This window comes from Astatotilapia calliptera, chromosome 20, assembly GCF_900246225.1.
Source record: "Astatotilapia calliptera chromosome 20, fAstCal1.2, whole genome shotgun sequence".
NCBI lineage: Eukaryota > Metazoa > Chordata > Actinopteri > Cichliformes > Cichlidae > Astatotilapia > Astatotilapia calliptera.
Window position 1 is genome coordinate 24,314,461 of NC_039321.1, and position 14,371 is coordinate 24,328,831.

Here is a 14,371-nt window from a genome sequence, read left to right on the forward strand (position 1 = left end):
GCATGATAAAAGAGGGGCAAAAACATAAGTCTCACAACATCTTTTCACATAAAAAAGAAGAACTCTTAACGGTTTTAGGAGATGACAGATAAAAATAAATTAATATGTTCTCTCTAACCACTTGTGCTAGCAGCTCTTCTTGACAGCCTTCAATGCTCTTGCACACGCTGCTCTTCTTAGGTCTGTCTTCATCACTGGATTTGCCATCACAGATGGTGACCTTGCCCTTGTCAGACGGTGAGGAATTTTGGTGGCGAATAGCACTCTCAGGAATACGCAGCTCACTCTGGAAAGCTGAAGACTCTTTAAGAGTAGAGCCCATGCCGCTGCTGGGACTGCGTTTGACCAGGGCCTGTGAATGATGCAACACACAAAGTAAGAAGTGGAGAAAGTTGATATTAATATAAATGTATACTTAAATGATTCTTTATGCTCCCCTTTATGCATTGTAAATGTCAACCGATAATACGTATAAGTGCAGAAGTGGAACAAACATTTATAAAAAAGTGAACCAAACTGTTATGAGCAAATGTTATCACAACACTGATAGTGAGGAAAACATCGCACTAACAAAACAAAACAAAAAAGCTAAAAGCCTATCGTACTTATTACGCCGTAAACTAAAGGTAAGATGTAATTGATGGCTTGCTCATCACATGCACATAAAAAAATAAAAAAAATTTGTTAAAGTCCGTGTAAAGTGGTTACAAACATGTTTGTCACATCATAAAAAATATTTTATAAACCACACAGATAAAAAATATTATACGACACCTACAAAATTCAGTAAAAGATGGTTCAAAGACTTTTATATTTATACAAAGTAAACCTTGAATTATCTCTTTACACGGACTTTAAGATTAACTAGGGAAGCTGACCTGTTCAGTACACAAAAAGTTGACAAAAAGACATTCCTAACATGATTTTGCTCATTTTCTGGCCAAATGTGTGGGCTAGCTATAACCCTAATCAAATGAAATGACTGGATGGAGGTCAATGGGGGAATGACTTGCAAGCTAAAGTTACCGCTGTTGTTCTCTTCCCATGATGACCTGAGGTATTCGGTCTCACCTGGCAGCTGCCATCCTCTTTGGCACCGCAGTCACAGAAGAAAGAGCCATATTTGGCATAGGAGATCTCATGGTCTTTGTGACAGACCTTGGCGCACACTGTGCACACACCTACCCCATCCACCATCTTACAGGTGTGACAGTGGTACCTGCAGAATGAAAAGTATAGGCAATACTATATATAGCATGGCACATCACATCATGTGAGAAACTAAAGAATGACACTGTATTTCTCCATGTCTAAATGGATATATCACAAGAGAAGGCTATTTGATCATGCTACCACCTAAATATTCCCAGATAAATTAATTAAAAATTACTCATATTCCAGAGCTAACCAAGGAGATTATTTTCCAGAAGATTAACTCAGCTCAGACAAGCTTTAAATATGTTGCTGCCCGGTTAGATTTACACACCACAGAGGCTCTAGATGAATTAAGGCATTTTTAACCTTTTATAGCTGCCCTCTGTATCCTTAAATATTCACAGCAAGTCAAAAAACAAATAAAAATTCACATAGAAAATATTACATGTTGCTAACACACTGTTACTTTTTCCAGGTACATAACACTAATTACATTACAAATGTTACAAATGTATGCAATTTTGTCTTCCATCGTAATTCAGCAGTGTGGAGTCCTCCCGTTTCCACAGATTCGAGAAACACCATCAGCTTTTCTGATTCATAAAGGCAATCTACTAAATATATGAGTTTCTGTTTTTTGTTTATTCTTAGTAAAAAATGAATAATAACAAATGAAATAATCAAACGTGTACTGTATGACAAATCCATTTTTAGGTGTAATGCGGATGTATTTGGAACCAAAGGCTGCACTTAAGATTAGAACAAAATCACAATAAACAAACTTTTCTTTACCAGTGCTGGTTCATGAATTCCTTCTGAGTGATGGTAAAAGTGCAAAGTTTGTTGCAAAGTGAGTCTTCATCCTGTCAAACAATGACATACATGTTAAAAAGGATTGTTTCATATAGCAAACTGACAGAGATAAAAGCTAAGCCCAAAAACAGCACTGATGTATGTCTGTAAGTCCATACACACAGAGACAGACGAGAATAAAAGAACAACTTCTTACAGAGTCCTCTGCCTGGGAATCATCCTCCTCTACTACAAGTTCCTCCACCCAGTCTGAGTCTACTTCCATGGCCTTTTCCTCTCCCTCCATCAGCACTGCTGAGTTGCCTTGACCGCTGCTTTGACGCAAAGCGTTCATCACATCAGCTAGATAGGAGATGATGTGACATGAGCATTCCAGCATGCTGGCATGCTGAAATCAAAGAAGAAGTGCATATCAGTTGATATTTAGATATGTTAATATCTGAACTGCAGGGGACACATTTTGGGCCATTTTTCAAAATGTAATATATCACAGAAAAATACTTTGGCAAATTGGTACTTTTACAGTGTTTTCCTTTAATTGCCTAAAGCCAGTTTCATTATCATTCATTCTGATTGTCCAATATGGGGTATGAGAAGCACACAGACAACCAGAGGACATGATGTACAACTATGTGGTAGTAAATTCATAATCAAATCAGAATAGTATGATTTACACTTGATTTTAACCTTGAAGAGATTTTACATTTTCTTAATATAAAATGTAACAAAGAAGGACATCCTTTCTTTTTCCACAGAGAAAGTCCACAGATTGCAATACACTCCCAAAACAAAGAATACGTAAGGTCTTTAACCTTTAGAGAGGTGACGATATTATTCTCAAATAACAAGGCTGATCATAGGTCTACAACAAGTGTGGCATAATTAAAATCTCATTCTGTGGAAATGTCCAAAATTCACTTCAGTGTGTGAAAAACCCACCTTTCCATGAGACAAGTTTGTGCTCACTTTTTCCACGACATTCTTCTGTGTTAAATACTTTTTGCTGCAAAACAAAAAATAAGCTTTTAGGTCACAAGTTCTCCATTTAAATTTCTACCTAGATTTATACTCCCACACTGAATCTACAGAGAGCTTTCACTATAACATGTAATAACACAGCCAAAATGCTACTTGAGGCTCAGATTTCTGTGCTACTGAGCTAAATTTATTTGAATACTCCTACCAATGGAAATTGAACAACATCAGATTTAAGCTTAAATAATTAAAAAGAAATACAGTTACAAAAAGAAGATGACATTGCAATCAGCAGGAAAACCAATCAGACATGTGGAGATGTGTACATAAAGCCACACCCTAGGGTGTAGCTGCTGTCATAGCTGCTGGATAGATTCGTAGCAGAAGTATAAATTGAGCTTAAACCAAGCATTTTTTCCTAGCGAGTTTGGCTGTAGCAACTATATAATTCCACCCTTTAGATTTCTTTAGTGATGCGACTGAAACTTAGATCTCCATGCCTGTAAAATTCATTTCTTACCATCTAGTCAGCCAGTCTATAGCTGCCCTGTGCAGCTGGAGGTGGCCTGCACCCTGTCCCGCACTGGCAAGTGTGGCCATGATGACCATGAGCTCAGGAAAACCTGTTCCATCACCATTGGCCAGCATGTCTGTTGCCATGGGAATAAGTGTGCTGAGGAGTACAGTGCACACTCCTTCGCCCACCTGGCTATTGTCACGCACAATATGAGTGGTTAGCAGCTGCAGAAGCTGTCTGTTTTCTTGCACAATTTCCAGTTGTTCTGAGTCCTTTGGTGGGGTAGCAGTCATACGTGTCAGCCAGGACTGCAGACGAGAGGGCTCCACACAGGCCAGCTGGGCCAAAGAGCCACACAGGCCTAACAGGCTTGGGTTTGGGTTCTTCTCCGCTGGAGAAAAATGCATGATGAAACTTAGAGGGATCTACTCCAGCTTTAGCTCAAAGAGCTCTGCCTTGAAAAGCTTGAATATAACCAAACTTGGACAGTATAGTTTTAAAATTATTACAGACTTACTGAGCTGGAAAAGCTTGGTGAAGAATTTCAGCACTCTGTTACAAAACTTTGGAGACAGGTTTTCATTGGCCGTTGCCATCATAATTTGGACAAGCTCACCACTGAAAAAGAAGAAACCCAAAATATGTGAGGTGACTGAATGAATGAGAAGCCAGATTGTGTCATCAGCAGAGACAATACCTGAATGAAAAGAATTCTTCCATTGCCTTTCGGACCTGACTGCTTTCAAGTTGTTTTTCAAGGTACTGAAGGCATTCCTCAAGGATGGACTCATCCAAACCACTAAGTAATATTAAAAAAAAAAAAAAATGGGATAGATAAATGTTGAAGAGCAGCCCACAAAACAAACAAACAAACAAACAAAAAAAAGCATAAAAAGTAATGTTTTGATTGAATTTTAATATTTAACATGGTTCATTAAAGGTTAATGAAATCTGATACATATTAAAAATACCTGTTGGGATCTGAGTGATTGGCAATAATGTTGTAACATCCGGTCACCAAACGCTCGTAGATGCGGGCTAGAAAGGCCTCAGACTCTGATGGGCCAAGGATGCGCTCCAGTGAAGTGGTGCTGATCTCAGCTACACTCTCCGTGCTGCTCTCCAAGAGCAGAGGCAGCAGGGTGCTCACAACCTGTGAGGGGTTCAGCTCCTCAGTACTGAAGAGACAATAATGCAGCATTATTCACAAGACAATAACAGGTTTTTCGTGAGTAAAAACTATGCATGCAAAAGAGTTTATCAGTAGACGTTTTTTTAACTTACACAATGAGGTCTCCAATCAGGCGAACCAGTGAGAGAAGGATGTGTTTAAGAGAAGAGGCCAGAGGCAAGGACTGACAACTCAGTGTGCCCAGGTGAGCTGCTTGGATGGCACTGATGTAGCTCTCTGATGGAATGGTATCATTTGCAAATGCATTGCGCTGAAAAGATACCACCAGTTTTGTTATTTATGGTGTGGGAAAATACAGGCAAAAGCCAAGTCTTCAATGTTTTTTAAAATTATGCCATGTGTAACAAATGTTTTAATAATTTCCAACTTTAACCACATACCCATGAGCCAATGTTGGGAAATTCAGTGGTGTGGACACCATTCCAAGACTCACAAACTGTCTGCACAGCTGTTGGCAAGTTCTGCATAATATTATGACCTGTAGAAATTTAAAGTCTTGTTAGACCACTGCATAAAAGCTATTAAAGTAATCATATTCACTGCATTGTAAAATATTATTTTTCAGTATTTCATTTGGATACCAAGTATGTTGGCCTTGCATCGGGTGGAACCTATGGCCAGAACTGCAGCATAACCTTGGAGCTTGGCATCGGTCAGTTTGTTCTCCCCTTCCTCTGGGATGTTCATTAATAGGTAAGATCTGTTCAAGACAAGTTTCGTTTAATGATTAGATCAGGATGAGTTGTCATAAAGAACATCATCCACAAGTCTTATTTCTTAGACATGAAGTAGGCTACATTCCAAATCTAAACAAATAATTAGAAAAACTATCAAAGGATTTAGAAATATTTAAAAACATGTTATGATATATAAATTAAAGAAGGAATATTTAAGGTTCCTTAAGTTGTATTCCTTAAATTGAAGCACACATGCATTCTGAAGGTAACGGAGGGGTTTTGTTTTTTGGGGGTTTTTTTTTACTAAAGCTTTCACTAAAACTAAACTTTAAAAACAGCTTACATTAGCAATTACAGTCAATTCTAAATAAATTCAACATTTAAATATCCACATGCCAGTGGTGTTAGAATACTGATAAACTGTAAAAGATATATAAAGTAACAGATATATGGATACTAGAATTATGTAGCGTGCATGTAGTAGATGTGTGCTTTGCAAAATGTTGGCTTTGACGAATATGGTGGAATTAAAAATAATAATAATAATAATAATAGTAATAATTTAAATGTAACTTAAGTCACCAAAGCTATGACCTCTGGATTTTGTCAATATTTTGAGTATCTGTAACCAAAGAACTGGCCATGTGATTGGCCACATGATCATGTGATCTATCAAGCATTTCAATCACATTATTGCATTCCAGTCTACTAGATATAACAAGAGCTTATAACAACATTACCCTCTCACCTTGTGAAAGCTGAGTAAATGTCAGTGAGCTGTAGTGTGGCAGGCAGCAGATTTTTTGCGATCTCAGAGGATTTGTGGGTGTCAGCCTCAATGGCAACCTTGGACAAATGCTCATCTAAAGAAACCTGAATTTTAGAGATGACTGCATCCAGCGTATAGATGGCTTGTAGAGAGGGCAACTGATGAAGTGGTAGGATGACATGTGGGTCTACACTTGAGAATGTGGAAATCTGCAACAAAATAAAGTTGTCAGGAGGTGTCAATTGATTTCAAAACTCTGAACACCACCAACACAAGTTACTAATGTATCTGTCGTAACCATTACCTGTCTGGCAATGTACTCTTCTGCTAGCTCCACATCGTATTTCACAGTGCTGCATTTAGCAGCAGTCACTTCAACCAGAGAAGCAGCTTGGTCTGTTTTCATTCCTTGCTTTACCAAGTGTTCCTGTGAGTGATGACACACAAAAAACACCCATCAAAGACTTGAAATTGCAGAAATAATACAAAATATAAATTTTTCTGAAAAAGCAAACAATTTCCAGACCCCCCCCTATGAATTAATCAAGTACATTATTCTAAGGTTTGACCAACAACAACAAACCCATCACACTGATAATACATTTGTAGGACTTTCAAGCATCAACTGACCTTGATCCAGTTTACATACGTAGCTACGCGGAGACGTGATGACCATCGCAGTGTGTGTAGGATGTCGCTCTCACTGGGGTCACTGCAGCCAGTCTTTAGCTGCTCCATGAAGCCTTTGGAAGGTGGTAAAACGCCAAGGATCCTCCACAGTATCAGGAAGTAGTACTGAAGGGAGCAGGCCTCCTGTATGGGGCCCAACAGTTTGCTGCCATTAAGCTAGTATCATTATGTATACAAGTCTCTAATGTTTCAGAAACTGAAGCTTAGCTCTTCAAATTACTTACACAACAATATAGCAGTTTAGAATAACATTTATTGTAGGTCCTGCCTTACTGCAGTGATGATATTAACTTTGTTTTTGGCCAATATTGTTAGCATGTGTTTATCATTTTTTTTGTCTCTAGAATTGCAGATAAACATTTCCAATGTGGCTTATTCTTGTTTATTTTGTTTTATTCTTATTGGTCTATTTTCAAAAATGTAATATGCATTTTCCTCCATCACCTGAACCAACTAAACCAGTCACTGAAGTCAACAGTAGCAGTGAACAATTAGAAAAAGGACTGCATCATTATAGAAAGGGTTTTTATATCACGTTTCTGTTTGCAGATCAATTTCTAAGTTAACCAGAAAGACGCACCAAAACACAAGCCCTGCAGCACGTGGGTGTTTAATGCCTTTTAGATAAACCACTAAAGCCATATGCTCAGTGGGATTATTTCAGCTGTTCTATTTCTTCATTTGGTGCTCTCACCATAGGAGTGATGGACTTGTTCTCTTGTCTTCTTGCTGTGTCAAACTGAGAGCCTGCAGCCAGGAGTGAGATGAGCCATATATACAGCTCATCATATTTCACTGCTCCATTAAAAAGCTTTGGAAAGACCTATGAGGACATGTTTAACAGTTAGGCATGGCAATAATTTTAATATTGTGATAAAATATTGTGATTAAAAACAGAAATACTGGTATTTACTAGGGGTGCAACGATACACAAAATTCACGGTTCGGTTCGATACTTTGGTGTCACGGTTCGATGTTTTTTCGATGCAAAAGATGTTCATGCCTTTTTAATTTGTCATTTATTAAAATTATAAATATATATTTTAACTCAAAAGTACAGTTTTTAAATTTAATGTTGCCAAAACAACAAAATAATTAAAAAAGAAATCTATCTGATCAAGAAATCACTCATCTTTGGAAATGAGAGTTTATTACAGAGAAATGGCTCTTTCCAAAATAAAAGCTATACTATACGCTTCTTCTGGGCTATATTCTCAGCAGCATATTAAACATATCAGGTCCCCATAAGGAGAATCATGTGCTAACGGCTGTCTAAATGACTCGGGTAAAGTTTGTAGCATGCATGCTTGTTGTTTTTGTCTGCTTCCACTTGTCTTTGCACTAGGATGATGTCGGCGCAAATGTGCAGTCAAATTCATTGTGTTCCCACTAGTGCTGTCAGCGTTAATCTCGTTAAAATGACATTAACGCCATAACGCGGCAAATCTCCATTAATGAGTTACCGCGGATCGCCCCGTGTGTGGGGCTGGATGGCGTCAACACGTTAACGAGCTAACGCACGCACTAGTTCCCACCAATGTAATTGAGCATTGCGTGGCACATCCGACATACTGTTTTACTTTTGTCCATGACGCGCTTACCATCAGGGTCATACTTCACATGAAAACCAAACTAGTTCCAAACGCCAGATCTGAATGAGGGTGGGGGAGGTTCAAATTCGGCTAGCGTTGAGGCAGTTGCCATGTTGCAACGAGCTTAGCTGTCTTGCTAGCTTGCGCTGTGCTCAGCGGATCTGCGCTCGACAGTGCAGCCTAGGAGGAGTAGTCGAACGCAGATTCACTGAGTTCTCAACACAGACAGCATCGTCAGAAGAAAAGTTGATAAAATAAATAAAAAATTTTGTATTGTTCGATACATATGCGTACTGAACCGAAAGCACTGTATCGAACGGTTCAATACCGATACGAGTATTGTTGCACCCCTAGTATTTATATACAAAAAATAAAATAAAAAGCATGTTTTAAGACACATTTAAACTGTATTGTCAAAAATTCATTTAAGACCACATAAAACAGAGTCCATGCCTCACCTTGCTATCTAGTCTGCTGATATCATCTTCAGACACCTCAGGAGACAGAACGCAGTAGAACTTGGGCTGGACATTGGAATCTAAAACAGTTGCATTTAATCAAAGATAAAATTCAATTTTCATATACTACAAACAGATTAAACTGAAATTTAGTTAAAAAAATATTTGGGTTTACCTGTCGAACAGTGTTTAGCCCAGTTCTCCTCCACCTCTTTGAATCCATAGTAAAGTGGGATGTTGCTGCGTTTTCCACCTTCCTGAACAGAACTTGCCCCAGTAGATGGTGGGGTAAGAAGGTTGTACTGCACCTATTTATAGCACACAGAGTAAACACTGTTATTGAGTCCCAAACACAATACTGTGTTATTAGAATGTTTAGCAAAAATTTACTAGGTATAGGACTTGGTATGTTTTATACTAAACTAGCCTTATATTACAATCATAATGACATCTTTATGTTACTCTGAACCCAGATTAATGCACTTGCAGGACGATATTTTACCTAATGAATGGAAATCAAATAACAAAGAAAAGAAAAAAGAAAAAGCTTTATTGTTCAATTTACCATATAAATAACAATTTGAAAGAAAGCATTAACCTGTTCAAAAAGATATAAAGGAGCCTTGGAGTAGTGGCGCAGCAGGTAGTCAAAAACCAGCAACAGGCGGGCCAAATTGAGGGGCACAGCTTTCAGCTGGGAGTCTCTGCTCTGTGCCACCTCTGTAATAGCCTGTGTGACTAAGGTGAGGACTGATCGACGACCACGCTCTGACAGATTGTGGAAAAGGAGCAGCAGCAGCTGGAGGTGTTCCACATTAAGGTCATCTTCGCCATGAATAGAACCCTGGATGGCGTGTTGCTTTAAGGTTCCCAAAAATCTGAGAAAGTACAGGCAGCAAAAAGGAAAAAAAAATCCAGATTAAAGAGAAATGTATGGAAGACTAAGCTAGACTACAACTGTGATGTTTTTGCAAACAATAATTCCATTGTTATTGACTACAATATTGGATATTTATACAAGTCGCCCCCATCAAGCCACCACCATTTTTTTTTTATAAATGCCAACAACCATACTATCTAAGTTCGATTGCAGCGTCAAGGCATTTAAACAATTTGATCATAATAATAAATATTCAGATAAGAAAAACTGAATTTTTCTACCTTTCCCAAACTTTCATACACTCAGGAACATCCGGTTCTCCCTGCAGAGTAGCTTTGTGCTGCCATATGAGGAGAAGTCTGGAGAGCACTGATAATGATTGAGGGTGAATGTACAGAGGCCATGGACCCTCCGAAAAGGGTGCAACACCTAATTGCTGTAAAAGGGTGCTCTGCAAATAGTTAAGAGAAACAATATGAGAATTGAGATAATAAAAAAAAAAATCAATTTTAAGTTTGTTGTAGAAAGTAGTTGTTAAAAGATTTTTTCATATAGTGGCAAAGAAACGAAAGCAAAGCAAAACCTCTTACCTGCAATGCTGGGGAGGGAAGATCTGAGGTCACTAGGGTGTGGTTGAAGTGATACAGTGCTAAAGAAAAGACTTCATCTGAAGACCCTGTGGGGTAAAAGAAACAACAACGCATAACTATAGATGTTCACTGTTGTCAAAATACTCAAGTCTGCAGGGCTGCAAAGCAAATTATTATGAATTTAGGTAAATATTCTTATATTTGAATAACTGCAATTTTTTTTGTTTGTTTTGGGTTTTTTTTGTTAAGCATACCTTTGATATCCTTGTCCACATCTTTGATGATACTGGCAAGCGTAGCCATGTGTTGTTCTGTGAGAGACACACTCAGGTAGTTACGGATAAAGTTGTTTCTGGATTTTAGCATCGAGGTGGTGATGAAATTCAGAATACTGGATGCTAAGCTGAGGAACTGCAGAAACAAAGATTTGAGATGATACAATGTCATAAGCCCTATTAAAAAAGAAAAAAAAGAAGAAGTATTGTATGCATTGTAACAGCAACAATCTATATGTTGTCTTCACCAGTTCGGGATCTTTACGGCCAGCTAAAATGTTGCCGTTCTCGCTTGGATTTTGCTTGCTGGGGCTCTTCAGTCTGGGAGAAGTCTCCAAAGGTGGTGGAGGGGGAGGGGGTGGAGGAGCCACTTTGTCCTTGCTTGGTGAAATTGTCTCTTCAAACCAAAGCCCCAGGATAGGTTCACTGTCATCATCTGTAAAGAATAGTTAATTATTTACATAAACATCTTGAGGTAAAATGCTCACACATTCATGAAAGTATTTGTGATGTAGCAGTGGTGTCACCAATAAAAGGAAAACAAAGCTTCACAATAGTTCATGGCAACTACACTCACTGGACACTGGCCATCAGTTACCATTTGTTTAAACAAACTTCAACCGCTCACACGGTAGAACTTAAAACGCATTTCAGTATTACCCCGAGGTTGACTGCTTTAGGTTAACTTGAGTAACACCATCCTCTCCCCATGGCCAATTTGCTAGTGTGCTCGCAGTGTATTTATTGACCATTTGGTCCTTTTGTGGTGGTATAATGGCCTTCTTTTAACCACACTATGAGCCCCTGTGTACTTGGAATTGTCATGATCTTAAAAATATGCTGCCTGACAACAATGTCATGTTGTTTGCCAGTTGCTTTAAAACAAACAAACAAAACATTACTACCCTGCAAAGAAGCAGTAAAACGTGTAGCCAGGCATGAAAATGTTATGTGGAATTATATGATGCCATGTCAATATGGACTAAAATTTTTAGCAAGTTGCTGTTTCCATGTCACAAACAATGAGGAAATTTTCAACTTATTACTAGCAAGACGTAACTAATAAAGTGGCCAGTGAGTGTACAACACAGTGAAGGTGGTGAACAAGATCCAAAGACTGCAGTAAGAAGCAAACAATAACCAGTTCCCTCTTGATGAATATCTACATAAGGATGTTACACAATTTATCTTCAAAGACATGCACTTTTCATTGCTGTCACTGAGAATACATGAACATATTAATTTGTATTGATTTATATTTTTATCTTTGTATAAGACAAGTGCAATCCAAAGTGGAAGTAAATCTGCTAGTAACAAAAGACATGCTGCAGTTTGTCAGCTACCATAGATGGTGGAGAGGAAAGCCACAATCATTCCTTTAAATTAATTTATATTATTATGAGCTCCAAGTTGTGCTGCATTAGAATTTTTACACATTTTATACATTCTTGTGTGTTTCTAGCAAAAATAAGAAACAATGCTAGAATTAGCTGAACATAAAGCACACGTTATTCTCAGATTGCTTAGAATCTGAATGTGCTGAACAGAGCGTGAGGATGCATTATTACACCTTCTGCAGAAAACACTGCTACAATCAACATGTCAGTCGGTCAAAAATAGGATAAAATATAAAATGTGCACACTTCTCTTTAAATGTTTTGGTGCAAAAATATAAGACTGACTGTCACACAGCCTAGAACTACATAATACTGTACATTAATTTACAGTGATAGCTTGAAAAATTCATATTCTACCAAATAAAAATTCACAGTAAGAATTTAGAAAAAAAAAGCACCTATATAACAAACATTGAATTTAAATATGAGGGGAAAAAACTCATTTAAATCTTGTGTTTCTAATAGGTCGAGCTCAAGCTCAACTGCTTCCCTCACCTGCTGAGCCATGACATTTTCTACACTGAAAAATTGTTTCACAGGCATTTTGATTCTGTGTGCTCAGCCTGCAGTACGATACAGGAGTAATTTCTTTGAAAGCAGGTTTTTAAGACCTATTGATAATAGTTTCAGTCCAACGCTTTCAGCTTAACCACAAAGAAAGTTAGAGTCTCTATGGCTTCCTTACTCGCCATCTGATTTAACTCAGGTGACAGCTATGTTATTCCTTGTAGGATATGTAAACAGATGTGATCTGTTGATGACAAATGCAATCAATCTTCTTTTTTTAAGTGCACTGCTGTCAAGTTCGTGGCTCTTATTTATTGATACAGCATGCTTGTCAAGGACAAACCACAACTAACAGATGTCACAAGGTTCCACTAAGGTTCAGAATAGGCACGGCATTGCTCATAATAGTCCCCACTGGGTTTTCATTCCACTTTGTCAATGTGCGTTTAACGTCTTGATGCATTCTCAATCATCCAGGGAAGTAAATCTCCAAAAAGTTGATTCTGTTCATCTGGACCTAGCGTTTTGTGGGAGAAACGTTTCGTCACTCATCCAAGTGACTTCTTCAGAATAAATAAACAGGGTGCACCTTTAAGACCGATTGTCTGCATGATCAACTCGGTCACCTATAACATCTCCAAGTTTCTGGCTTCGATCCTCAACCCGCTGGTGGGCAGTTCTGAACACCACATCCAGAACACCCTGGATTTTGTTGAGAAGGTGAGAGATGTCATTATGGAGGCAGATGAAACCATGGTAAATGGCCTGTATTTGTATAGCGCTTTACTAGTCCCTAAGGACCCCAAAGCGCTTTACACATCCAGTCATCCACCCATTCACACACTGGTGATGGTAAGCTACACTGTAGCCACAGCCTCAGCCACCCTCGCCTCAGCCACCCTCGCCTCAGCCACCCTCGCCTCAGCCACCCTCGCCTCAGCCACCCTCGCCTCAGCCACCCTCGCCTCAGCCACCCTCGCCTCTGTCAGTGCGCCCTGGGGCGCACTGACAGAGGCGAGGCTGCCGGACACTGGCGCCACCGGGCCCTCTGACCACCACCAGTAGGCAGGGTGGAATGTCTTGCCCAAGGACACAACGGCCGAGACTGTCCAAGCCGGGGCTCGAACCGGCAACCTTCCGATTACAAGGCGAACTCCCAACTCTTGAGCCACGCCCTGCGACGTTACATCTCTCTTCACTTGCATCCCAGTCACGGAAGCATTGGAGGTAGTCCGTAAGAGATTACTGGATGACTCCAACCTCAGGGCCAGGATCTCAGCATCGACCAAGTGTGTTTGCTTTTGGAACTGTGTCTTCATTCCACCTACTTAACATACAAGGGTCAATTCTACAGGCAGAAACATGGGAGTGCCATGGGCTCCCCAGTTTCACCCATCGTGGCCAATTTGTACATGGAAGAAGTGGAAAAGAGGGCTTTGCTATCCTACCCTGGAACATCACCAAGCCATTGGTTCAGATATGTGGATGACAACTGGGTGAAAATCAAATCTCAGGACGTACCACATTTCACGGATCACATTAACTCGGTGGACCGACACATCAAATTCACCAGGGAGGATATGAAGAGTGGCAGGTTAGCCTTCATAGACTGTGAGATTTCCATCAGGAATGGGGGACATCTAAAAGCTGACGTTTACCGTAAACCTACACATACGGATCAGTATTTAAGGTTTGACTCTCATCATCCGCTGGAGCACAAACTGGGTGTCATTAGGACGCTACAACACAGAGCGAACACCATCCCCACAGACACAGCGGCCAGGGAGGCAGAAGAACATCACATCAAAAAGGCCCTGAGTAAATGTGGTTATCCCAGCTGGACGTTTGTCAAAGCTGGAAAGGCACCTAAAGAAAGCGCCAGTC

The 14,371-nt window shown here is 39.4% G+C and overlaps 1 protein-coding gene across 9 annotated transcripts in view; it reads right to left on the reverse strand.

Annotated features, from left to right (window-relative positions):
* ubr4 (ubiquitin protein ligase E3 component n-recognin 4) overlaps positions 1 to 14,371 on the reverse strand; it is a 55,006-nt gene that overhangs the window by 30,757 nt on the left and 9,878 nt on the right. For 6 of the 9 annotated variants that reach the window (XM_026153576.1, XM_026153573.1, XM_026153575.1 and 3 more), the window contains 23 exons: positions 10,832 to 11,019; positions 10,563 to 10,719; positions 10,309 to 10,394; positions 10,000 to 10,169; positions 9,437 to 9,716; positions 9,014 to 9,146; positions 8,839 to 8,918; positions 7,483 to 7,611; positions 6,729 to 6,911; positions 6,403 to 6,525; positions 6,078 to 6,307; positions 5,234 to 5,352; positions 5,033 to 5,130; positions 4,745 to 4,902; positions 4,432 to 4,638; positions 4,158 to 4,259; positions 3,978 to 4,078; positions 3,464 to 3,851; positions 2,908 to 2,971; positions 2,165 to 2,356; positions 1,948 to 2,018; positions 1,027 to 1,219; positions 119 to 352 (listed from right to left, as the gene is read on the reverse strand). In XM_026153576.1, the coding sequence (XP_026009361.1) occupies positions 119 to 352; positions 1,027 to 1,219; positions 1,948 to 2,018; positions 2,165 to 2,356; positions 2,908 to 2,971; positions 3,464 to 3,851; positions 3,978 to 4,078; positions 4,158 to 4,259; positions 4,432 to 4,638; positions 4,745 to 4,902; positions 5,033 to 5,130; positions 5,234 to 5,352; positions 6,078 to 6,307; positions 6,403 to 6,525; positions 6,729 to 6,911; positions 7,483 to 7,611; positions 8,839 to 8,918; positions 9,014 to 9,146; positions 9,437 to 9,716; positions 10,000 to 10,169; positions 10,309 to 10,394; positions 10,563 to 10,719; positions 10,832 to 11,019 (3,686 nt within the window). The remainder of the gene's footprint in view (positions 1 to 118; positions 353 to 1,026; positions 1,220 to 1,947; positions 2,019 to 2,164; positions 2,357 to 2,907; positions 2,972 to 3,463; positions 3,852 to 3,977; positions 4,079 to 4,157; positions 4,260 to 4,431; positions 4,639 to 4,744; positions 4,903 to 5,032; positions 5,131 to 5,233; positions 5,353 to 6,077; positions 6,308 to 6,402; positions 6,526 to 6,728; positions 6,912 to 7,482; positions 7,612 to 8,838; positions 8,919 to 9,013; positions 9,147 to 9,436; positions 9,717 to 9,999; positions 10,170 to 10,308; positions 10,395 to 10,562; positions 10,720 to 10,831; positions 11,020 to 14,371) is intronic. The other 3 variants (XM_026153580.1, XM_026153578.1, XM_026153577.1) reach the window with 1 other exon arrangement.